Source organism: Diadema antillarum, unplaced genomic scaffold (assembly GCF_040938485.1).
Source record: "Diadema antillarum isolate AM-2024a unplaced genomic scaffold, OU_Dant_1.0 scf00000071, whole genome shotgun sequence".
NCBI classification, from domain to species: Eukaryota; Metazoa; Echinodermata; class Echinoidea; order Diadematoida; family Diadematidae; genus Diadema; species Diadema antillarum.
This window is the reverse complement of record NW_027270960.1, coordinates 13,776,947-13,804,549: the sequence shown is the minus strand read 5'-3', so window position 1 is coordinate 13,804,549 and position 27,603 is coordinate 13,776,947. Positions and strand designations below refer to the sequence as shown.

General features: G+C 39.1%; 1 protein-coding gene across 2 annotated transcripts in view; it reads right to left on the bottom strand.

Annotated features, from left to right (window-relative positions):
- LOC139717051 (uncharacterized) overlaps window positions 1-27,603 on the bottom strand; it is a 129,805-nt gene continuing 102,202 nt past the window's right edge. For both annotated transcript variants that reach the window (XM_071628562.1, XM_071628561.1), the window contains exons 2-5: window positions 4,778-7,510; window positions 2,465-2,630; window positions 1,442-1,713; window positions 1-679 (exon numbers count right to left, since the gene is read on the bottom strand). In XM_071628562.1, the coding sequence (XP_071484663.1) occupies window positions 605-679; window positions 1,442-1,713; window positions 2,465-2,630; window positions 4,778-7,510 (3,246 nt within the window). In that variant the 3' untranslated portion in view covers window positions 1-604. The remainder of the gene's footprint in view (window positions 680-1,441; window positions 1,714-2,464; window positions 2,631-4,777; window positions 7,511-27,603) is intronic.

Here is a 27,603-nt window from a genome sequence, read left to right as displayed (position 1 = left end):
TAAAAGAGATACAGTGTAGACCAGAAATATAATCGCCATTGTTCCATTAATATGCATGTCACAGAGTGAGGTATAATTTGATAACATTTACATACAGCTTATTGCATGTCGCCATGACTACTCCCGCCGCTCAACCGTGTATTCTTCTGCAAAAACTTGTGCACAGATAAATCTACACTTGACTGCAATCTAATATATAAATATACACAAATAAGCTGGTGAGCCTGCATGCCTCCCTGTCCAGATCAACGATACCGAAGTTCACAGATATGCTTTACTTGCACACCACTGCAAAAATATAATACTATAAAAATGATTACGCCACGTGTACGCACATTACACGTAATATACATTTATGTACATCAGCTGAAAAAAAAAAAAAAGAACACTCCATATGACATGGATTTAAACAAAACGAACAGAAATGAATACTGCGGAGTCAAATGTACATCATCTCATGCCTTTAGTTCAAAGTTCAGACGCATCAAATATGGCCGATGTGCTCGTACAATGCAAATGAAGCAAAAAAAGAGCCCTTGTTCGCACTCGTTGAGCACACATCGTGGGCATGGCGCCACAAGTCAGTCACTGAGGTACGCATCTTTTACTTCCACTTGTGTTCCCAGTGCTCCGCGAGGGCCAACTTCTTCTTGTTCGTCTTGGGGACGTAGTTGAGATCCTGGAGTATTGAGAGAAAAAAAAAGGCAGAAAGAAGATAGAAAGTGTGTTATAATCTCACAGCAGGAATTTCATTACTCTGCAAAACAATTTGGTGTAAGCAACATCCACTTGCTTCAAATGAGAAAAAAAAATGGTTAAGATATGAATGTACTGCTGTTCTATTTTCCTATGTAACTGCCAAGCTTAGAACCTGCAAAAGGTACTACAAAGTGAATTTCTCTTTTCTACATAGTTTTGAATACCCTCTAAGCCTTGAAATGATAATTATGTAACTTGTTAGAATTGGTCCATCCTAACCCATCCAAAAGGTGATTGAAATATGAGAGTTAGGAGGTGCAGTTTCATAGAAAAGGGAGAAAAGGGGATTTTACAGATTGGGTCACTGAGGCATGCTCTGCGGATGTGTCAACCAAAGCATATTCTTGAGTCTAGTGAAAACAGCACCTGTCTGAGAAAAATATGGTCCAGAAAAACTGCTAATATCTCTACTTCGGTTTTGTTTCAGTTGCTAAATTTGAGAGTAGGTAGAGTTAAGATTACTCTCCAAGGTATGACAAAATGGCAGTCGGTCAACCCAAATGACATATTTTGATCCATTACAGAGAATCCTAATCTGCTAGTTTCTGAGAGTTTTGAGATGGGCAGTCACATGTGCTCTTTGAGACAAGCCTCTTCTTTACATCTCTTCCTTGTCACGGTTGATGTTTTTCCCCGTGATGCCTTCTAATGACATCGACCATCAATCCCTCCCCCAGCTCACCTTGTAGACAGACTTAGCAGGTTGTCCTGAGACGGACGTTTTCCTGGGCGAACCCTGAGGCGTCGTCGCCGGCGAGGTGGCAGAGGACGACGACGTCGAACCTGACGTCGACTCTGGCTTGGCCTCGTCCTGTGGGGAGGGGGAGGGCAGCGGTGACGTGGTGCCGCTCAGCTTCCTCGTCTGCTGCTCCCGCCGGAATGCCTCCTCCTTCTCGCGCTGCGCCTGGATCTCCATGTCCATGAGAGAGCGGCGAGGTTTGGACTCCAGTTTAGCTGCACGGGGGAAACAAAGGGATGACAGCACAGTCGTCATAGCAACAATTTTCTTGCGATGAGGTCTTCCTCTAGTTCCTCAAATGCTCCACACTGATTCTATTTAATGTTGCTGCTTTCAAGCGCTGGTTTCACTTTCAGTTTGCTTATTTTTACTGTTTGAACTCTTTGTATTTCCTTATTGACCTTTGCATATTTTATTTTTTTATAAATAGATTTATTCAGTATAGCTGTCAGTGATGTTTTTACATGCTGTAATCATATTGTACATCCTCTCCATTTTCCCAAGATTATTCCTAAATTAAACCATTACTAGTCTGAAATACACACAAAAAAACCTCATCTGAGATCTAAAATATTCCAAACATCTATACAGCAACCCTTTCCTTCTTCTTTGAAAAAAAAATAAAAATAAAAAATAGGAATGACATACTTGAAACATGCAATGCACAAAACCTAACAACAAAGGAGATAAGTTCCACGTAAAACCATATGAAATAAATGTATTGTATGTAAATCATTGAAATATTGATCTATCACGAACATAAAAACTTGCAAAATGAATCATATACAAAAAAAATCATATCCAACAATTTGTTACCATGTGAGATTCACTAAAAAATTGGCCTGGTGCAGAAAATTAATCATGAACTTTTTTTTTCACAGTTTGTCTAAATGTGCTTTTCTAAAGTCGTATGTATGGTAATTATCTACCACAAAAGGCAGATCGCTTGCCTCCTGAGAAACCTACCAACTTTCTTCTTCTCCAGTGTCTGCGATAGCTTGATGCCTTGCTGTACGATGCTGGTTTTCCTGGTCTTCTCCGATGTCGTCGTTGAGGAGTTCATACCATCCACCATGATCACGTCAGGGACGTCGCCCACGCTGATTGCCAGAGAACCTCCTGATGAGCTTGCCTTTTGAAAAAGAGGAGAAATTTGTCATCAAACATAGAATGATACAGGTCACAGTGTGTGGTTGTGAAAAAGTTGCCTGCAGTATGGTTTATAGGCCGTAGAAAAGTACTATAGGATTACATTGTCGATAGAAAGGATTGGTGTGTCTAACTCATCAGTGAAGGGACAGCAATGTGAACATGCTCCACAGAAGCTTCTAATATTGGTCTATAAGCCCAGCACTGGTGTTTGGCATTTATTGCTAGCACTAATGAGTTTGTTTTGTTTTGTTTTTCCTTTTTATGCATGTGCACAATGTGTATCTGCTTCTAGACACATGCTAGCCTTTACCTAAAAAATGAGATGACCCTGTGTACATAATCCCTGTCAGTTTGAAGAAGCATACTACATATCTGTATATACAACAGGTATCTACATTCTACTCTTCAGACAAACTACTGCGCAAGTGTGAACAAGCACATTTCTGCATTTCACATTTCAGACAAACAACATTATATCTGGATAATCAAGAGCTGGCTATGTGCAGGATTTACTTCACATCTGCTGACATCATAAGAAACATCTGAGTCAAATTGGACGATAAAAAAAAAACAAAAACAAGTGTGAGCATTCTAGTGTTTATAATGTTCATACCCAATATGTATCTCTATGGAAACCTTGGCAAAATGTCATATCATAGCTTTAATACTATTATGTACAATACAATCTTGCACTCTTTGTTTCGTGCATGTACCTAATTCTACACATTCTCAACAGGTACATGTATATATTCTACATAACTACACTCAAGATTTGAAGAGAACGATACATTATTGTATATATCCCTTACCTTACCTTCTTCCTCTGTACAAAATAAATATGGATGCATACAACATTCTGATAAAATGCTTTTTGACAATCCCTTTGAAACAATGTTGTGAATATCAAATACATGACTTATGGATTCAGTCACAATTTTATTCTTTGCTTTCACATTTGCTGTTCTGTTGCTTTGATTTTCACCGGTGTTGCCCACAAAATCATGATTTCCGTCAGGAGTGAATTTTCCTTTCGTATGATTAGAAGAGCCCAATATTGTATGGTATATGAGGCTTACAGGGTGACATGCACAACAATCATTTTTGGACATAAGACTGCCAAGAAATTACCATCAGACTAGAAAGTTTTACAAGCTTTCATATTGATGGGAAGAAGTAAAAAAAAAATGTATTAAATCCTAATCTCTACACCAACATTAGCATTTTTCCTCTAGGTTTCCTTGTAATCTAATAGAAGAATAAAGAAACACAAGAGAACAGGAAAGCAAACCAGAATCATGCAGAAATATATACCAAACTAAGTTTGTAAAGTGAAAAATTAAAGTGATCTTTTTTAAAGCACATGCAGAGACTAGCAACAGATGACGTTTTTGACAAATTTTGTGGCTTCTGGGAAAGTACAGGGCCCTGTTTTATACAGAGTTAAAATTGATTATAAAGTTGACTTCAGCTGTAAGTCTATGGCAGCCTGTGTGGTAAGAAAATTCAAAATCAATTTTATCTTTTGATAAAATGGGGCCCAGGACAGGCTAATAGCAATTTTATCCTTAATTTGCTTTTGTTGAAAAAGGTAAACATGTTTAGCTCTCACCTCACTCTTATTCAAATATAAGCTTTGCAGTTTTAATTTTGGCAATGCAGGCTTACATGAACGTCCCAGCTGCTTGGAGGCAATTCAAAATCAAGTGCGGCGAAGATGATATGTTAGTACAAAGGGTGTGGACAGAAAAGTTATAAATATTGCTACAATGACATAAATACTACTATGCACTACTATGCACAGACTGGAACTTGTAAAGCATAATCTCTCAAGGGCAACAAAATACATGATGTTCTGGATGAATGTACTGGGTAGAAAATAAGAGTATAGGGAATGTGTTGAGTATGTTGAAGTACATGTACTAGTATGTAGTCTCAGGATAGCAGAAGACATAATACATAATATGGAGAAGGCAGAGTTGTATACTTGTATCTATGACATGATCTACGAGAATAAAATAACTTGACAAATGAACTACTAGAACAATAAAATACGAGGAAGGGAGGTTTACAGTAACACAGATATCAAATATGATGAGATGCTCTGAAATGGTTAAAAAAAATCTCTACCTGTGTCTCAAAGTTGCTCTCCATTCTCCTTGGGAAAGTTGCACTCTTGGAGAACTTGCCATCGGCCTTGTTGCCACGGAGCATCTTCTGGTACTCCCGGTAGTTTGATTGGGCATCTGGGTCGGATGGAGAGAGGGACATCTTTAAGTCAGGCATCTTGCCACCCTTACCCGACTTGATCTTGAGGATATCATCGGCTGGCATGGAGGGAGTGGACCGACCTGACGTGTAGCCACTGCTTTGGCTCGGCGACGACCTCCCGTCATCGGAATCCCTCCTCATTTCCGTGTCCCGTACAATGTCGACCACCTGATCATCGGGGTTTTCTGACGTCTCCGAAGGCTGGCTTTCATCTCTGGATGAAGTGGACTCTGAACGGAGGCGTTCCCTCTCCTTGGATATCTCCCTCTCTCGTTCTTTTTGGAGGCGGATATCGCGCTCGATCAGACTTTCTCTCTTTGAGGAGCTATCATCTGAGAGACCATCGTAAGAGAATGATGTGTTTCCCTCTATGCTATCATCCAGAGAGTCAATGTTATCAGATGACTTATTAATTGCTCTTGTCGATGAAGATCTTGCCCTCTCCCCATGTGACACGGGGCGTGTCTTCGTCTGAAGGGACCGTCTTCGTTGCTCTACTTCTGCCGCCTTCTGCTCCCAGAGGGAGCGCACCGACTTCATGTTCAGTTTGGGTTGTACAATTTCTGACTGGGCCTCTCCATCTCTGGCTGTGGATTCTCCAGACTGGACTACATCAGGCATCTTGGGAGTGGTGCGCGGCGTCGACGACTGACTCCCCTCCGACTCGGCCTCAGATGTGGAATCCTGCCTCGATCGAATGAATGCCCCCTGCCGCTGCTTCTTTCTTTCCTCATACCGTCTCAGACTAGCTGCTTGAGGTTCATCCAGGATAATCTTTGACTTCTCCACGGACTTCTGGAACTCCTCCTGGCCTTTCCAGGTGTTCCTGGACACCTTCCGCACTCTGGTTGAAGCCAAGACATCGCTCTTGCCCATACTCTTCTTGGCAGGCTTCTCCTCCTCCGGATCTTTGTTGAAGATGGCTTCGATTTCATCTGGGCTTGATCCGTCTAGATATATTGGCTCCTGTGTATCTCCGGCAGATGCATAGACGGGTGACATAACTGTTGGGGAAGACTCCACTTTCGTCTCAGAAACAGGCACAACAGATTCTGCACTTTTCACTGGCGGCACTACTGGTGCTGTTGATAACGTTTCGATGTGTGGGAGTTCCACAGCATCCAGCTCTGCAATGACAGGAGATTTACTAGCACTCAAATCTGGTTTCGGTATCGTTGGCAGCTCCTCTGTACTCTTATCAAAGCTGTCCATGTCACTGGATGGAGATATGGGTGATTTCCGCTGGTATGTGGTACTGATTCGCGGAAGAACACTGACCCTTGGTAGAGTGTTGGACATGAAGCTTTTCCCAGATGATGATCCTGAGCCAAAGAAGCTCAAGTCCCTCCTTATGTCCCTTGGTTTAGGAACAGACATTTTGCGTGATGGGCTCTCATGTGATTCAGCAGTCTTTGGGCTTACTGCAATTGGCTCGGCCTCAGAGGGGGAATCAAAAGTTTGCTTCTCTGGGTCCTTGATGTCCAGAGTTTCGATAATATTTGTTTTGGGTGCCTCTTCTGCTGTGATATCTTCCGTGCTAGCTGGAACTACAGGCACAGAGTCCATTTTGTCTTCATCATATTCTGTGTCTGTGCTCACTTTGCTGTCGACGACACTTTCAGGTAACAATGCGTCTACACTGACTGATAAACTTTCTTTTTCCTCTGGCTCGCAGACAGCATGAACAACAGCCTCTTCTAGCCCCTTTTCTTGACACAATACATGCTCTGACTCAACAGTTGTCTCAAGGGTAATCGCTTCGGCTGCACTCTCTTGCTCCACAGGCTCACTCTCAAATTTATCAGCACATTCCTGCTCACTGTCCACGCTGTACACTTCCCTCGCCGAGCTGATCAAAATGTTCTCCACAAATTTTGCTACCTCCCCCTCGTCGATTTCATCATCTTGCTGCGGAAGCAGGGAGGGAGGTGCAACAGCTGGAGTCTCGGTGCCCAAGGGTGGGGTGGGTGAGACTGCTTTGTCCTCCTCTTCCCAGTCGAGCACAATATCACTCTTACTCGGCACATCAGGAAATGGCAAGTCGTTGGCATGGCAACCAATTTGAGCATCTGCCGGGACGTCTCCTTCCGTGTCGAGGTCCTCCACACTCATTTCGGGGTGTGAATTCAACGTGTCCCTGCTATTCATCTCCACTGGGTCATAGTCTGGCATCTCTGTCTGGAAGATTGGCTCAAAGTCATGGCTCATATTTTTGACATCATCTTTAAAAATGTCCTCCATCTCATTATGGGTTCCGTTTGCTTCAGGAGGAGCAAAGGCCTCTGGATCCGCACCTTCCTGATCACTCTGAAAGATGTCCTCCACCTCCACTTGTTCCTGGCTGTGCAATCTCTCTTCCTCCTCCTGCATCAACCGCTCATTGTTCTCGAACTCGTCGTTGGTGTGGTCGAGATCTGCAGCTGTACCACTCAGGTCAAAGAGGTTGTCGTGTTCGGCCACGTCGTTGGTGTCAGTTGCGCTCGAGGAGAGCCGTGGCTCCAGAGAGGCGGCTGCTTCCATGTCTACACCCTCTGCACTGGTTCCTGCTTTGGGGTCTGTGTCTGCCTCCTCAAATTTGGGAATGTCCGGTATCTGGAGGTATGAGACATAAACAAAAACAGTTAGACTTGCATAGCAAACTTATCAATCATGTATCATTAACATGAAAATCAATGTCAACTCAGAGAACATGAATTACCCCCCCCCAAAAAAAAAAAAAAATGACTGAGGCACATTAAAGATAGGGTTTTCTACTGTGATGAATTCAGTGTGACTGACCATAACTTGGGCCTCCATTATTCAATCTTCGAGTCACAAAATATTCAAAGTATTTGCAACATGCTATGAAAGTATGAGCAAATAGGATGTACAGATGAGGCGGATGTTCCTCCAATCACATTGTACATTCTCTTCCCTCGCATTCTGAGCAACAAACATGCGCACACTGGAGGCTAGGGGTGGTTCCCGTCCCGCCAGTGACTCATAGCGAGAACAGAAAGTGGGGAATGCACGCGGGGTAATACGACCACAACATTCGGCACAAGCTTTCTCGAGGTTCCTGCGAAAGGAAAGGCTCAGGGTCTCCAAGGTTCTTTTGTCTTGGTCTGTGTCATCCCAAGCGCAGATCGATTTGCGGGACCTGGGAATGATGAGGTAACATAGGCATTTCCCCCACTGTTAACCATTCGATGACACGGCTCTATTCCAGCTGCAGTGCCTTACCCTATGGGGACTGGAATTTGAGTGCACGTTGTTGAAGTCCATGACCAAGCAGCAGGGTTTTTTAGGGGAAATTACCACAGTTCCTGTTTCAGAGATGACAGACTAGTGGTAAATACTTTCAGCAAGAGGGAGAGATAACACAATATTCTCAAGCCCTCTGTGCTCTGACATGGCAACATGAAATTTGGTTTGGCAGGAAACTTCCTGGCACCGAAAAGGGGGGGGGGGGGGGGACACATTTGGACATCACTGAGAATATCCCTCATAAAGAATTATAAATGTTTAAAGTTTTCATTCAGAAATAAATCAATGGTAATGCATCAAAGATAAGGAGGACTCTGAAAATATCTACACAATAAAAGAAACTAATAATTGAAAGGAAGCTGCGAAGTGTCCCTACAACAGAGAAACTACCAACAACAACAAAAAATCTACTGATTTATTCAAAAATGCAGATAGACCAAATATTGTGCACTAATTAGGTAGTGCTTATAGAATCAGCACATGAGAAAGTCTTTCATAACATGGCTGAAACTTTCACACACATGGGCCAAGAATGTTTTGATATGATTGCTACCATTCAGTGGCACCACATAAAGAGGTTCACACATGGATGAAGATCTTCTGTTCTTAATTATCTCATATGAGCTTAGTCATAAAGAGTCAACAAAGATGTAAAAATAAATCAAGTGTGATACACACACACACGCACACACATACACACACGCACACACACACTTTTTTTGTTTTTCAACGATGTTTATTCTGTCCCATTCAAAGTAATAGAAAAAAAAATAACAATTTTCATCTGCTACAATTGAAATGACGAAAATATACATTTGTGATCATAATAGCAAATTTGCTATTGCTGTACATAATGACATAACAAAAATTACATTTTCATGAACAATTATCAATTTACATACAGTCACTTCCCCTATGCTCTCAAAAAAAATTGCTTAAATTTAACAGTGATAATTCAATTCTTCTAGCATTAATCTGAATAATCATCCAAATGAATTATGCAGCAAAATTATACAGTAATAAATAATGGAACCATATTATTTATCAACCAATACCCGCCCACCTACCAACTCATATCCCTTACTGAGTCCCTATGACCACCCCCACCAGTTCCCTCACACACACACACACACACACACACACACACACACACACACACACACACACAATGAATGCTTTCTGTATGCAAGAAAACAAAAACAAAAACGTCCAGCATTATTGTGGATGACATCCTGGGAAATCACAATCCGCAAATTGATCTAATTCTGTTGTATGCAATGAACTTGGGTCATTACCGCATTTACTGCAGCATTCCGAGAATAAATCAGATATTTGGGGATAGTCACGAAGGCCACAGTCACAATTCATTCATGAAGTACGTCAGAAACCAGTGTCCCTTTTTGGGTGTTGGCAAACACCCAGATGGCATGCATGCTAAATAAATACTGCCCCTCACTGATAAAAAAAAAGAAAAAAAAAGAATCGAAACAATTGTCAATGTGCATTGTCCCTGTGGTTGCTAAAAATAACAAAAGATCACAATGCATCACAGTGGTAGTAGTTTCCCTGCCTAGAGCAAACCGCAAATGTACCCTAGTTTGGACGACATACAATTTCAGTGAATCACACACTCTACAAATAATTCCAAAAATGGTAAAGATTGGAATAAGATCTGTAAATACGCAAACATGTTTTTTTTTTCCATTCCATTCACAATACAAATTGTGTGCAAACTATTGAGTCCCCAAAAGGGGATGTCAAGCACAATATAGTGTCGATGGTCAAAATCTGTCCATGCAATTGTGATGTGATCAGATGGCCAAAATATTGAAGAGAGACAAGTATGAAAAGTTAAAAATTTCACTATATGGGCAATTCCATGGGAATGTGGACATGGCACTAAAATTTCAACTTTATCATATTGCAAAAGAATTACTCATTATGTATTACCCATATATTGAAGTTAAAGAAACTCAAAGAATTATATCAATCGGTCAAATATTTCCCAAGAAACAGCTACAAATGTTGAAGACAATTTTTTAGTCATCCAAATTGCTAAAATGCATGCTTAACTTGATATAATTCTTTTTAATAGAAAAATTCTGCTAGCACTTCAATTAATTTATTTTAAAGAAGCAAATTGGTTCTACTTCAGTCTCCCATGAGGAAATTTTTATGCCACCTTCAAAAAATTCTAATCACCACATGAAAGTTCAGCCCTTGAGCCATGTAACGCGAGTTACCGAAACAAGAAATATTTTTCATTCTGAAGGAAGCAGTGGAGGTAATTTGTTGGGAATCATAATTTTCTAAATTCATCACACCCTGATACTGTACACAGGATGTTGACTGGAATAAACACTGTTATCACATTAAAAAATGTCAATGAAAAGTGTAACGCGAGTTACCATGTAACGCGAGTTACCGGCATGTAACGCGAGTTACCAACTATAAACACAAGTTTCCCCCAACATAAGCAAAGTTTAGCACTTAATTGAGCTAGATTGTGGTGAAAACAATCAAATGCAGTGCTATACACACTATGCTGGACTGAAACAAAGGAGGGCAGCCTACAATTGTAATAAACTGTGATTAGCATCAAGGCCACTGATCACATGCCACATTGAAGAGTCTAGCCTGGCTTTCACTGCATACTGTACATGTATCCAGCAGTGAATGAGACCATTAGATTTATCTTTTGAATTTCCTGCATCAGTATTACAGAATTTTTATTACAGAATGCAATAAAGCACAGCAAGTGTTGGTTCTAATCCTTGTTCGGTGGTCTACTGAAGATGACACCTGTCCGGAGATCAGGAGGTTGTGGGTTCGAATCCTGCTCAAGAATGTATGCCCATGATTTTTTATCATGGCTACTAACAAAACACTGATCAATTCAGTGAGCTTATTAACGTTGATGTAGGGCAATTTGTCAATCAGTTGCAATGAAAACATCTCAATGGAAGAATTTCATGAATTTGAATAATTACGCAGTACCCACTGCATGTTACCAGGATTAGAACCAGCACTTGCTGTCGGGCGAAAGCATGGTGGTCTAGTGGAGATGACACCTGTCCGGTGATCAGGAGGTCGTAAGTTTGAATACTGCTTGAGTATGTACGCCCATGACTTTTTTATCATGGCTACTACTAAAACACTGATCAATTCAGTGCTTATTTACGTCGATGTAGGGTAATAAGCCAGTTCGTATCATGACACTGTAGCTCATGTACACATTGGTACAAATGACCTTTCTTTTTTCTCAGTTGGTTCGGCACTTCACTTGTCTTCAAAGCAGCATAATGCATAAGCTTGCATGACATAACAATTTATGGAACTTCTGTTCAAAAAAAGAATGAACTTGCATTTAGAATTAGATCAGGGGATCAGAATACTCCCATCAGTTTATAATTTAGCAGGCATCCATTTCATTGTTTTGTATTGAATGCAGTAACAGCTTATTTCAGTTTATATTGCAAAATACCATTATTGCTGTCAGGTGGATGTGCTGGCAAGCATCATTTAGATAAGGATCGCATGAATAATCATCGCATCACAGATGCTTCTGTCAGTGAATTTACAAACCAGAATGCCTGTTCGTACAAATGATCTTTTTTTGTTCATGCACAAAGTGGAATTACGAACTGGTCTTTTTTTCAATCAGTCGCAAAGAAATGTACTAGTTTTCACTCCTCACAAAGATAGGATTTGAATTTTTGAAAGATTGTAAGCTGTTTCATAAACTTGTATATTATAGGGTTTGATACTTTTATGTTTTGTTTTAAAAAGACTTTCAACATTTTTCATCCTTACACTCTGAAACTTACAATGTAATAATACACCTATATCATCTAGTATATATTCAAACATATTCAAGGTCTCTATGAGGAGTGAAGCTCTTATTAGTCTTAAACACACTCTTCTATTGGGTTTATTAGTAAAATATTTGTTTAACATTTATTCGTTTTACTATCTACACAAATAAGCATCTCTCAGATTATTCAACACAAGATTAAGTGCCATCAGAACAATTGTATGTCATCAATTTGTGTCACCCTGTGTTAGTGGACATAATGTAACGCGAGTTACCGTAACGCGAGTTACCGACATAAAGGCTCCCTACATTTTTCCAGGTCATTGTTACTCAACTTTGATATTGTTAATTTATGAGTCCTAACCCACTATCAATTCAAGGTAGGAAAACTTTTATCAAGATTGTCTAGTATGAGGAGACTTTCCAAAAAGAGGTCTTCATAGAATTGACCATGTCCTTTTTGTGTAACGCGAGTTACCGAAATTAAACGATTCAAGAATCCCAACATGTTTGTCCTTTATTTTTCTTTTTGGATTCATTTAGTTGGTGTATGTCTACTTAATCCATGATGAAAAAAGTAACTTGTAGATCCTACCAATTACAAAGATATTGGCACATTATCCCAAAAATGTACCCATTATTTGTAACGCGAGTTACCGTGGAATTGCCCATATGTAGTTAGTCACTACTTTTGCAAAGATTTTGATTTGCATACAATACACAATTATAACAATGTTTTAATCCCAACATTTTCAACTCTATGGGTGCCACAGTGTAAAACCCATGTGTGATACATCATGTGAGACTGCAATACAAGAGTGCTTTTGGAAAATATTTTGTTTTTTCAAAGTCATGTAACATTTTATAGAGACTTAAATACCAGACATGCTCTGAGAAAAACTGGAGAGAAAAATTCAAACTTTGCTGTGATGTAATTTTATCAATTAGGAAAAAAAAAACCAACTTTCCACTAAAGAAACATCATCATAAGATATAACAGCATCACAATAATTTGATGCCTGTGAAAGCACAGACAGGTTTAGAGTGGCTATGGCGGAGGAGAATCTGCTGCACATCAACCAGGGATTGATGGCTTGTGGCTCCTAGCTGATATCATTGAAGAGGATGGAAGCATGTCTCAGAGAGATGATGGGGTGATTATCTGGATGACACAGGGCCCACATGGAGCAGAGAGACCTTCCTAGGGAGGAGGATGAGGTGGACGATCAAAGGATGCCATCCTGAGAACCCCACCCACTGGGGGAGGAGTCTTTATTGGAAGATGGGATTCACTCCGGGGTCAAATCCCCGAGCAAGTGTTTTAAGTCCATCTTCGGATCAATAGTAAAGGATGGTGACAGGGCTATACACGATTTAGACAGTTGCTCCTGACTTTGATCACTACTGACATATGATCATGTCTCCGACATTTACCAGATCCATCTTTGGATTAATTTTTTTTTCTTAAAGACCTGCTAACTACATTATTTGAGACTTGCAGTCACTGCTGACATCCTTTGGCACGTGTCATAGATGATGTGAATATATTTGCCTGTCTGCATGTACACATTTCAATCCACCTGCATGACATGGTTATACTGATGCAAGTCTAGGTATTTACACTGAACTACTGCAATCTAGACCCAGTGCAGAAGCATCCAGAAACAGTATAGCTCCTTGAAATTGCTTTGCGACTTTGTTCCGTCACTGCCAAAAACACTGAACACACAGAGCTTATATCAAACCGCATAAACTGTTTGTTTCTATGATACCAACAAAAGAAATAACATTTAGAATGGAAAATACATAGGAAATCTTTAAACTTGAAAGAGAGTGTATTAATATTTCTTGCAAATCCCCTGTCCTTACGAAACTATTCGTAATGTGGACTTTTAGTCACTGTTGCCAAGAAGGTGGGGGGGGGGGGGGAGGGGGAGAGAGGAAAGGTATTGGGGAGATGACCTCAAATCAGTCAAAATCTGACAAGCATGCAAAGCATAATATGACTGAATACATCTGTTTCTAACTGTCTCCAATATGCTGATCGTGCATATTAGTTTTTCACTTTCCTATGCTCACCTTCCTTTGGAAAGGAGGAATGCAAAAATTTGAGCGACAGATGTGGAGGGCGTTGGGGGAATATGAAATTTGGTCCCCTTAGGAACCATTCTCACCCCTACCAGTCTACATCTGATAACACTTGTGCTTCCTTTACCTCACACCATAGACTTCGATTGAGTACAATCACATCCTAATGGCATGCAAGTACTGAGATATGATTAAACACCAGTCTCTTCATTGACTGTGCCATATATACTAGACTGACAGCACACACATACAAACAAAGAATTTATTACCTCTAGGACATGTATGAGTATAAATCACTACTAACAATTCAGGAATGAAGAGTGTCTACAAGTACTTTTAATCAAGCTTCATATTGAGGTAAGTATCTGTAGTACACAGCTATGACAGGAAAACCTGAAATATTATCAATGAATCAACTACTGACTGAGTTTCTGCTTTCCCAATGACGTAAATTTTAGCAGACCGACCTCTTTGAGCGTCTAAAAATAAGATTCATTTTTAAATATGGAATGCTGTATATACTTCAACACTATGGAGCAAAAGGATGGAAGTAGGATTATGTTATCAGGGAATCAAAGCCAGAATGTAAATGGTAATGCAAGAAAACTCTTCAATTATCTGCTTCAAAAATCAAGAACTCTCCGCCCTGTATCTATTTGCGACTTCCAGTGCCCAGAGTACACTGTGATTCTAATCAGCGTGGCACATTCCGCATATATATGTGTACCGCAAACAGTCACATGGTCTGGACTAAAAGGGAACGCAATACCCGTCTCGACTCTGACGTGGATCTAGGTGTTAAATGACAGCATTGTGGTGCACTCTGCATTAAAGATCAATTTGACGAGGGACTTTGGCGACATTCCATTGGATAAATGACAAATTTTGTGTACCAAAGACTTTGTTTCCAGGTGCCAAAGAGTAACATCATTGAAGGCACCCCCACCCCATTATCCAATATTATTTAAAACTACAATAAATGTTGATATCAATACTGCATGTCACAGTATAATGAGAGTATGATAAATAAAATTTTGATTGGCAGATGGTATCTACAATTAGTTTTAGTTTCTGTCTAATGTAGAGTGTAACAACTCTCTGCTTCAGGAAAAAAATACCACAGCCATCTCCAATTCCTCTAACCTTCTGCAATTTTTGCATAAATACTGTATCTTCAATTAAGCAGAATAAATAAAATAATATCCTTAAAACTAGCAGCATTGTTTCCAATATCAATGGCCAGGAAAGCACATCTGTATGAGAATCCCACTCAATTCAGTCCTATACACTCACTTCAAGATTACCCTGCCTCAATTTGTAGGTACGATATTAAGAAAAACATGCATTACAACACAAAAATATGTTAATTTTTTCTTTTAAAAAAGGCAGTTAAAAATCACAAAACATCAGTATGTTCCTCTCACTTTCTGGCCTTCCATTCCTTTCAAAGAGATCTTGATGTGCTAAACAAAACAACAAAACCAAGCCAGTACTCTGGGAGCAGTCACTGTACTATTATGTTGCCCTAAAACTAAAGACACTAAGTGATAGGACACTCAATAATAATAATAATAATAATAATAATAATAATGATAATAATAATAATAATGATAATAATAATAATAATAATAATAATAATAATAATAATAATAATAATAATAATAATAATAATAATAATAATGATAGTAATAATAGTAATAATAATAATTATAATAATAATAATGATAATGATAATAACAATAATAATAATAATAATAATAATAATAATAAAATAATGATAATAATAATAATAACAACAATAGTGATAATAACAACAACAATAACAATAATAATAATAATTATAATGATAATAATAATCATAATAATGATAATGATACAGGGTACTTATAATGCGCCAATTCCACATAACTAACGTGCTCAAGGCGCAGTAGAAAAAGTGAGTTATGAAGTACAAAAATCATTACACAAACATGTACATGTACATGAAAATGAGTGACACAATAATGATGAAAAAACAAATCATAATATACAATTCTACTGGAAAACAGTTACAAACAATAAGTCTTGAGGGCAACGTTAGTATGTTGGTTTTGGAGTTCTTTGACACAGGTCACTATAAATATAATGGTCTGAGAGCACACAATGCATATTATAAATAGATTTCCCAATGAAAATACGAAGAGACTCTCACCCCTTCCCCTCACCCCTCCCCCTGAAAGATAGAAGGGGGAGGGGAGGGCTTGGGAGTGGGAAAGAGCCGGAAGAAACTTTACAATCACTCACAGTACCAAGCTGTATCAAGGTCAACTGGCGATAAGTCTGTCATCACCAGCTAATCTTCATATTCATGAATGGCCGACCTTCCCATAGCCCTTTTAAGCCATCCAGCCCTCCTCTTGTGATATCTGAGTTTAACCCGGGGATGATTGTAGTAATTCCCATCTAAAAATACCTGCAAGGGCTACAGTAGGCACAGGATATTTCTAATTATTCCAAGCATACCAAATCTCGCATGAAATATTGTTTTCTTTCCTTCTTGCGTTCAAAGATGTTGGGGGGGGGGCTCAAGAAAGGCTTGAAAACAAAGAATAATAACTCAGAGAGAATACAAAGTGGAATTTACTGATGCCTAATGAAATCAAAGCATGTCAAAATCACAATGAATGATGATTATGATAAACTCTGCATATATTTTTACCAAGTCAAGCAAGTAGAATAACAAAATTCTGCCATAGACTTTGCTTTTAACCCTTTGAGGATGGTCTGATTTTGCTACAACACATATTTCCCACAGACTCCTGCCTGAGTGCACTCGGGGACTCGTCCTCAACGGGTTAAAGGACAAAACAGTCTTGTTATTGGCTCTACGTGCACATCATACAATGTATATCAAGCCAGAGCACCATTCATGGCTATTCCATGGCATGAGTACATCTTACCTCCCTGACAGCCACAGGTTGCTTTTTCATTAGATAATGCATAGCAAGTCATCTTACAGCATGAAGGCCTACATTCGGCTACAACAAGATAGTAAAGGTTGTCAAGAACTGGGTTGACTTATGTGCTGGATGGTAATTTAAGGAGTGTGTTTATATCATTACTCTTGTTTTGTTTTGCTACTGTCATTCCTTCATTTTAGATGAGAGAGCACGGGAAAATATATCGTCTCCTCTTAAACTTGTCCCTCAAACAAGAATACCAGATATATTTTGCCTGTTAAATAGCTTCTCACATGTGACGAAGTTACACTTCAAAGTGAAGAAAACAAGAGAAGAGGGAGATGGCATACAATGTATTTCAAACAGATATCAGAGAAAATCTTGAAGAAAATAATGTAGGCCCTACATCAAAATGTGACCAGCCATCATAACCATGGATGATATTGAGGTTTGTTGAAAAAAATCAGAAATCAAAATTTTCAGGTGATTTTGATACATGGAAAAAGCAAAATGTGTAGGCCTACAGACTTGAAGGGGAAAAACAAAATCTGAAATCAGATCTAAATCTACAGAATATCATGCCTGCATAACCTAAACATTTTCTGCTCTCAAGATATTTGTCATTCTTTTATAATCTACATTACAGTTTTGTAAACTTACAATACCAGTATTTTGAAAAAAAAAAAATTGCTTGACTTAATCAGTGTATCTAGTATGCGTAGTACACTTCATGTGTTAAAATCATTTAATGATAACCATTAAAGGGTGTTCTGGAAACGTATAGGGCCTACAAATTGAGGATCATATACAACACATGAAGAAGAAAAAGAAAGCAAGTTAGGGAAATGTGATTAAGATATTCATAGCTCTAACATGATTTGTTTCTCATCAAAATAGTCAAAGATTTTTGATGGCTTGCGCGTCTAGGCAAAATGCACGAGAAGTGCAGTAGTTGGTGAGGTCCAATATAATATATGATACATGGGAAGAGAGGATATTGATTAATTGCATTTTTTTGCAACTATAAAAGTATTTGGAGGGGAAGCCACGATATAAGAGCCCCCAGTGAGAATCTCTGCTCACGCAGTTTACAAACTCCTGCAGACTTGTTTGATGCAGGGAGGTGAGATACCACCTCCCTGTTTGATGTGACACGTTCCCGGGGAAAGAAATTGCCTCTACTCTAGATCTAACACTGATGTCATCTTCGCTCATTCAAGTTTTGTATTTGGCCCCCATCCCTTGTGTGAGAGAGAGAGAGGGTGATGTTAGTCTCTTTGCATAGACCCTGGATTGGTCAACTTCGGAAATGTTGACTAAATTAGTCATATCCCCTTGTACCATGCATGCATAACATCCGCCCTTCAGTATCAACAATCCCTGCATTCATTCGGCTTCATAGCTGGAGAAATTGTTTAATATTTTATTGCCTGCCTCTCTGCTCTGTTTATAATATGGCTTTATTTTTCGAGTTAGTCTGGGTTTTCATTTTTTTTCTTCAGGTAAATTAGTCATTGTGCGACTTCTATTGGCCAAGCAACATTTGTTTACCAACACAACATTCTATGAATCTCTAAATCTGAAATCCACTTGTAAATATTACTATTCTAAAACATAGGCCTAACTCTTTACTATTCCATATCACCAGACACTTGCTGAAACCTACAAATCCCAAAACTACAGAAGTCTGTTTATGGATGGCCCCTAGGCAAAGGTACAAACAATTCTTTCAGTCTTTTACTTCACACACAGTACCAGATTTTCTTTTGTAGAAACTATCTCTACTTATCACAGACTATGCACTTATTGGTTGGGAAGACATAAAACTTAGTTCTACGGTTGTCAAGAAATATGGTAAAAAGAGCTTTGAGCTTGAATATCTCTACAGTTTGCTAATACACTGCCATGTTTGTGCGTATAATCCTACCAATGTGCAGTGAGAGATAATGTAATCATGGGCATAGTAACGTCACACTTCGCCTTGACTGCCGCAAGGATAGATTTGGGAGAGTACATTGCAGGTTACACGGACTCTCAGTTTCGGGGGCTGCACAAACTGATCTCCTAAAATGCCCGGCAGGCAACCAGAAATCTTCCCATAACTGACTGAAGACAGAGGGTACATTACTACAGGTAGTGAAGGTGAATTTCGCATGAATACTTTATATAATACACCAAAGAATGCACGTCACATCATATATGGCTACATAACTTTATATAGGAAACAACCCCAGAAAAGAGGGAGTTGTATGGCTTGAAAATCATTCAAAATTGCTTCTTACAAAATGCAATAATGACATGCCAAATCCAATTATAGCCTCATGTAAAAAGTAGAGAGAAATGCTTTTTGATATATAAAAACACAAGATATGTGCAAGTGCTATGTACATTGATCACATACATGAACACCACAAGTTGGAATTGGTAGGAAAATCTGCTTATGAAATAAAATCATGAAACGGCCTGAAGCACTATTCAGTTCTACTCAGTTCTTCAAATATGTTAACGGTGAAATAGTTTTCTTTGAATGTAATCAAACTTGTGCTCAACAGCTATCCAAAGACATCACATTAAAAACAACGTTAATGACGCATAAAAGCAAGGAGGGGGTCAGGCCAGCAGAGTGATATATGTAAAATGATTTGCAGTCATCGTTTCACTTCCAAAATTATTTCAAAGGCTTTGGCACAGCTTTGAAATCATTTATGATGCACATTTATGAACAATGAAAATATGGGCTGCACCAGGAAATGCACACCCAGATAGGAATTTGAGAAATGCAATGAAAGGTCTACACATTTAAATGTTTTCCTGTCAAGCTCTCACTACACACACATGTAGCAGATTGGAATGTGAAATATGTCAAAGCCTCGTAAAGTTAATTGATCACAGGGCATGACATTCCTCCACCCCTGCGAGGTGTGTCCACGCCGTCTCAATTTCATTTCCTTGATTGCATTAGCATGTATTTGGCATATGCATCAAATTGCACCGATCTTATCATCGCATCTTTAAGGACGAAAATACTCGCAGTCACGTTCACGTCTCAGCGTGATTTAACATCTATAAACTAAACTTCATTGCACAATTTTCTAAAAATACACATAGATGATATTATGTAAACTATAAGTATGGAAAACTACCTTAGATTGGCAAGACACACACTACTTATAAGATCTGAAACTGATCTCACTGAAAGGTATTACAATTCAAAAAAGGAATTAACTTTTGGAATTTTGTCTAAATGTTCCCATTAAGCTACTTTACATGGTTGTGCTGTTACTGTCAGCAGTAGAAATAAAAGAAGTGCTTAGGTAATTATACTGGCCCAGCAAATAGAGGAGAAGAAGCAGAAATACCAGTCAAGTCACTCGTGACACCAATACCTTGAAAATTGCAAGATTATCAAATAATCTTTCATTCACTGAAAATAATACCTTGAAAATTGTATGATTATCATATAATCTTTCATTCACTACAAATAATCATATCAGATGGAAAATGGATTTGACTTTTGTATTAAAGAACTGTTTTTATTCTACACACAAATCATCTCTCCAGTACAGTGCTTTTATGCCGCTGCAACTTTTGTCTTCAAACATGCTGGGTAATGCCTGCTCTGAAATCATTAAATTCAACCATTTAGAACTATAAAATAGCACTCAGGCTTTTTTTGTGTGTGTGTTTTTTTTTTGTTGCAGTGAATGTCAATGAAATGAAAATCGACACAAAAAACCTTAACGGGGGCTTTAAGGTGTGGGTGTTTGAAATGTCAACACGTGCATGATGCGTAAGGCAGTAAATCTCTCTCCCCACCCAACATTCTCCATACTCTCTTTTTCCCCCTTGCAAGGAAATGAACGTCAATGTGATGGTGATCCGCTCTGACAGACACCGGTAGGAGGTAGGGGTGTATGAAGCTCCCGTGAATACCACCCAGGACAAAGATATTTGTAACCGACGACGACGCATCTCGCGGATGCGGTTGACAGCCACATCAAAGAAACAACTCCAAATCGCTCGCCGTGCAGCTTTCGTACACCCCATGTCATTCCTAAGGGCAATAACCTTTGTTGTAGTGCCTCCCAATATCTGCGTGAATGACAGACACCCGCAAGTGTTGCTTGTTTGTTTATGTTATTTATTTTTTATTTTTTTATCAGCAGACCACCAAGACAAATATTAGTGTGGACCATCTTCAACTGCCCTCTGGCTTGAAAAGGAGAAATGATATTTTTATGACACTACAATATGCGTAATGCATTTACTACAGTTTGGCACATTAGTCTGTCTATCATGTAACAGTGAACACTGTTAATCTGTCTATCATGTAACAGTGAGTGTATCAGTGGCTGAGGCCTTCATGTAAGCAGCTTAAAAAAAGAATGGGTTGATATTACAAAGTACAGCAAATAAGTACATGAACCATTGTGACTGTGACCTACATTTTCATGTTTTCTTTTCATTATCATATTGACAATTATGAACCCTTTTCCTGGAAAGCATTGACAATATTATTTATAAAGACAAAATACTGATTGTTAACTATTACTTGTCAGGATCAATTAGATTTCATTACAGCCTTGATGTCACACTCACAAAAAATGTACCTACATATAAAATCTCTTCCTGATGATATGGAAGTCAATATTGAAATTGCATGCAAAGTATGCTTTAGATTGGAGGTTATAGGATTTAGCTCATTAGCTTGCTAAAAATAAATCACTGTGTTTCTAAACCCTATAATGTATGCTGCACGCATCTCTTTTATCTGAGTTTATGAAAATGCAATAATGTATACTTGAACATTGCATGTATGACATTAATTGATAGGGCAATATGATAGAGTCTACAAGAAGAAATAGTTGAAGGGTGTGTGTGTGTGTGTGTGTGTTTCTGCTTCTTTTTTTATTTCCACAAATACATTTAATTATCAATGGGCCATTAAGCCATTTAGGAATCCAGTAGATTACATACAATTAATATTCAAGAACACAGGCGCATTTTTTTCTCTCTTTTACATTGTATATGACTATGCATTTCAACTGCAATGATCATTCCTACATGAGTACAAATTACAGAGGGCACACTGTAGGATTCAGCCAGAATGGTGCTAGATGATTTCACAGTCTGCTAATGAATTAATCCCACGAAATATCCATCTCAATCAAACTTCCATCTCCCACAACATGAGGTCATTTCCTCCCGCACCAAGACAACGATTGAGGGTAAATGTTGATCAATCATCCGGCGCGTCATCATGTTCCTAACAAGATCACCCCAGTATCCAAATGCCCTCTCAGCCCCTTCCCCCCTCCCCACCCCTTCACCAAACTCCTGTTAGATCTCCAGCTGGAAATGTACCATCAAGGGTTTTTAAAGGCTCCTTCTGCATTTAGGAGTGCAGGCTAATATTGATACCCGTACGTGCATCAGTCGACCAGGCTAGTATAGCAAGTTCACAGCGTAGTTTGCTTTAATAGGAAAAAGGAAGAAAAATCTCCTTAGAAAGTACGGTATAAGGGGGTTATCATTTGACCCACTTCTGACAGACACATACTCTTGGTTTTACAGCAAGCTGTGCTTCTCAAGTTTGGCTTTGTTTTTTGTTTGGTTGGATTCACTGTATTAATTACGATCATGCATTCACAAATTCATCCCTATGAGAACGAAGACTTATCAACAATTAGGACAAATGGTGATCATGCTACTTTATTAGGACAAAACTGCCTGTCTGAATCCTTATCATTGAGTTAATGTGATATACAAATGGCAACAAACTAAAGGGAAGTCATAATCTCTTTTTATAGTACAAGGACACAACCCTGAATAGCAACATACACTGTACACTCCTGCACTAAATATTAGAAAATGACGCAGTTTTACAGAGAGAGAAAGTGGCAAAATGATGCAGTATATAAATGGCTGGCATGCTAGCACAAACCAAAATTTTGTCAAACAGCAAGGACACTCTTAAAGTCTCCGCAGAGAAGTTTATGATCTGATGATTGCATCTTGCGGCACCTTGGGCATCCTCTTCCTCTCCGCCAATAAACTTGACGGAGGGAAATGAAATCGACCCTCGGAGGAGGATGCTGCAGATCCTCTTCCTTATTTCACTTTAAAAAGATCTGATTCACTTGTTTGAAACGGATATCTCCCAACTTTCAGCCTCAGGGTAACCTGGCAATGACCGATTAATGTCAAAACTTAATAACCTGTTGCAAACATAATTCTCCATGTGATTTTCTTCTACCTTTTTTTTATTGGGGGGGGGGGGGGAATAATACGATTAAACATAGTAGGGGTGAATATTGCCTGCTAAGCCTTCATATTTCAATAATGCTCTTTCTGAGTCCTTCATTAGCAGCCACCATGATTTTTCTTTTCACTCAAAATGAAAAGAAAAAGGAAGAAATACAAACACATATACAAATACTTTACTAGCAGTTAACCAGGCCATAGCATGTGGAATCTCGGCAAGTTCCTACACAAAGCCTAAGGTAATTTGGAAATATGACAGGGAATGGATTCACCTCAATGTATCAGGTTTTCTGGTGCATTCTTCTTATTAGAAGCAGAAACTATCATTTGGCATCCAGGATCAATCAATTCAATACGTAATTGCTGCCATGTAATTGCCATGTACAATGAGGCTTTGAATAGGCCTACTTGGCAGCATCCTTGACAGTGACAACACATTCTCTCCTTTAAAGGTAGGGAATCCCATTTGCATGCCTTAAATGAAGAGTTGTATAAATACAGTGGTATGTTGAAGAGAGTATCATTTTAGAAACTCCCATAAAGTATTGAAGGTGGAAGGTAACATTTAGTCCACTTTTATTGACCGTTAGATTTTGAATTGAATTTTTTTCGGGGCTCACCGTAAATTCCAGTACATTACTAGGCTACCTTTGCAGACCCGTGCACTGCATGTGTGTCCATCATGTATATTTTGTGAAGAAAGTTCATCAAAACTTACAAACATTTCTATATACATTCTTGCCACACACTCTATATGTTATTACATCAGCTCTTATACTTTTAGATTTGTGTTTATAGATAAAAAATACAGAAGACTGCAACAAAAAGGCTTAAGTGTGGCTGACACACAGAACTACTGAGTAGTTGAGTTTTGTGCATTATTCAAATTGTAGAGAACTGTTGACTTCCCAATTTCTCATCAGTGGCCTAAACAAGTCCCCTGAGGTTCATATTTGACGTTTTGCTGCATTTTGAGAGGTCTGTAAAAGGTATCCCCTACCTTTAAGCAATAGACAATGATCATGTTCCTGGTTTCTATTGCTCTTCCAACTCCCATTTATGCTTTCCCCCTTATCAAAGCCTTTTGTCACAAAGCAAACTATAGTCACCTCCTATTGATGTGGAGTGAATACTTTTACAACATCCAGACATACCACTTCATAGACATTAAATGCATTTGCCAAAGAAGAAAATTACATATGCACTGACTAACCATATACAGCCAAGCTTACAAATGAAGAGATCACTTTAGCATTTTAATACGGTACCTTCTTTTCAAAGCACTTCTTCTACCACTACACTCTTTGCTGACCTCAAAGCTTGTCTAAGCTCTATACTATTGAGGTTGTATACTTCAGCATAAATCAAGGGTGAACAGACAGGGCTGCAACCTTTAAGAGCTCTATGACCACTTGAAGGATTCGATCTCCATACCGGATAGCATTTCATCTTTTGTTTGCAGATGGGGGAATATCCTTTGAGTGGATATCCCATTTCAGCTCTCTACATAGGATCAAGAGGGTGATGGACAGTACTCTGCATGGCTATCACTGACCGGCCGGATGGATACGTTCCAAACAAGCCGTCCATCAGCGGCAGAAAGGGTTTATATTACCACCTATCACAAGAGTGAGGCAATCACTCATACTAGTCGGGACATGCGATGCACTTTGACACAGTATTAGCGCCCTTCTGCCACTGATCAAGGAGGTAGTACCTCCTTGCACTGATGTACTAGTGAGATGTACAGAGATTTTTAGTGCTGCCTCTCTGTAAATTCCACTTGAAGAATCGTAAGTGATATTTAGAATGCAACGGACCCAGCTAAAGTTCGAAGCTGCAACTCCTTGCAAAATGCAAGATGAAGCAAAGCACTGCAACTCAATTGCTTGTCAGATATTGAACAACACTTAAAATCATTCAACCTGCTGTGCAGATTTATTTTACCTTCTTTCAGGCTGATTTCAATACCCCAAGGAGGACCACTTCATGAATATCCAACTTACATAATCACGCTGCAAAGTTGTTAGTGGTAATAGGAGTGATAAATCGAGTCCCACATTTTATACATTTCCACTGTTTTCCATGAATACAGGTGTACTTGTTTTCATGGTGATCACTTAACATTAATTTTTTTACGTTGCATTTTCTGACCTAGCTTTCTATCAGCATTCGTAGGATGAGAACAGACTGGTCCAGCAGCAGGGCCCTAAAGTGAACAAGTGGAAACTTTCGCGCAATTGATAGTACACAATGGGCCAATTACAGTTGTGCTTACATCAGTACTTGTTCATTATTTCAAAGATGAGAGTATTTTTGTTCATCTAATTCATCGCTGAAATATCTCCAAGAGAATTCCTGGGTTGTTGTCTGTATGCTGGTTTTGCAGAGCTCTAATTTTGAAGAAAAAAATCTGTACTAGTACTACTACAAAAGATTTCATATGCTTGGAGTGCCTAACCCATTTCAAACCTGATAACAGCAAGTGTTATGTGGTCTGAAGTTTGGCTCCAAACAATGTTTGTTTTTTGCAATGTCATGCACACATATAAACTGGTATTCGAATCAGGAGCACACGTGTTGTGACCTCTGCCCATGGGTGACATGACATTTGCTCCTGTGACAGTTGCTCCAGTTTCATTTTCTCCAAGGACTTAGGTTTAGGGTTATGATAGGGTTTTACATGTGTAGGATTACAATGTAGTTTAATCTGAGAATTAGGATTAGGGTTATGATGGGGGTAGAATTTATGTTTGAATTTAATAGCGTGCAAATATTTCACAGGAGCAATTGTTGCAGGAGCAAATGTCATGGAACTCTACCCATGATAACTCTGCTGCATTACATGATCACAGTCCCAGTGCCTCTGACAGCGCGGGATCAACACAGACAGCATAGATGGAACGTATCCGGGACGGAGACTTTGGATGCTGTAATTAAATCAAAGAACTCAAGGTCTGATCAAAACAATAGTGCTAAGTTGACACCAAGCTCGTATCATCGCGTACCTGCAAAGTTTTGTTTCATATGCGGCACCGCCGATATTGGCCCTAATTGTGCGAGACAGTGTGATATTAATACTGGAGGTTTGGTGCACGCACATTCATCATTGCCGGTAATCAAGCCTTAATTTGTCAGTCTAACCATGGTGACCTCTGCCGCAAATTACTGCGCACTTTTTGAGAGGTTTATTCCCTGGTAAGCTGGGTACAAAACACCAACCTGCCTAGCTGCCAAGTCAAGACTCTTCGATATATCAGTTGCCTTGTTCCATCCATATCCAGATGACAACTGGGCCAAAGATTGTACATTTGAACTGCAAGACAGCTATGGTGCACTTCTCAAAAAAGACAAATGCAGCCTAGATTTTTATTGTAATAATCTGTGATCGAGGACAGCACGCATTAACAATGGTAATATCAATGCCTGATATGGGCTGCATGTGTTTGTCCTTATCACTACCCTTGGAAATTTAGGTCGTGGAATTGAGCATGTGTAGCCTTCCTTCAAAAGGTTTATCCAGATAAGAAAGGGAAAAAAATGGAGTCAAAAGGGGCCTGAGCTTTCGATCCGAGCAGATTACAAGGACTTCAGACATAAAATAACATGAACTATCTGGGAGATAACAGGGACACATACAGACCAAAGAAAACATTAAAAACAGTATAACTGATCAATAGAGATGATAGCATTTGTCTTCTCTATCAAACTGTTTTCAATACTGTCAGGGAAGTTAAAAAAACTGTTTACATGAACATGTCAGGATTTCGAAAAATCTGGTTCAGAGATAAATTCTGCACATGGACAGAGAGAGGGCGTCTGACAAGGACAACCTAATGAGTTTTTTTCTGTTACAATAAAAGAATATTACAGGGTACTAAACATCCAAGGGAGCTTTTTAATTGCATATTAAAGACAAGTTGGATTGCATCAAGCCGGTAATATATAGCTATTACATCGTTTTGTTCTTGATGGTTTTAATCTGCGGGGTCATTTGAACCATCCCTACCTGCTAATTGGTCTATGGCAGCTCAAGAACAAGAGGCTGCACCTCTAAAAGCACTATGGGATTCCACCCCCAGAATGCACTACTACGCAAAAACTATCTCCTTCACACACATTGGATCAATCGAGCATGCAAAAAGGCTGGTGTAAATCAATACAGGCACACTCTAGAATAATGAGACATCAATATTCATAAAACAAGTTTACCCACACTCTGTGACCACAGGGCTATTATTATCAGTATGTGTTACTGCATAATGAATAAAGGCTTAAACAATGTGGTTAGACTATCGAAAAACATTTGGCATGTTATCGGGTGTTGCAATGTC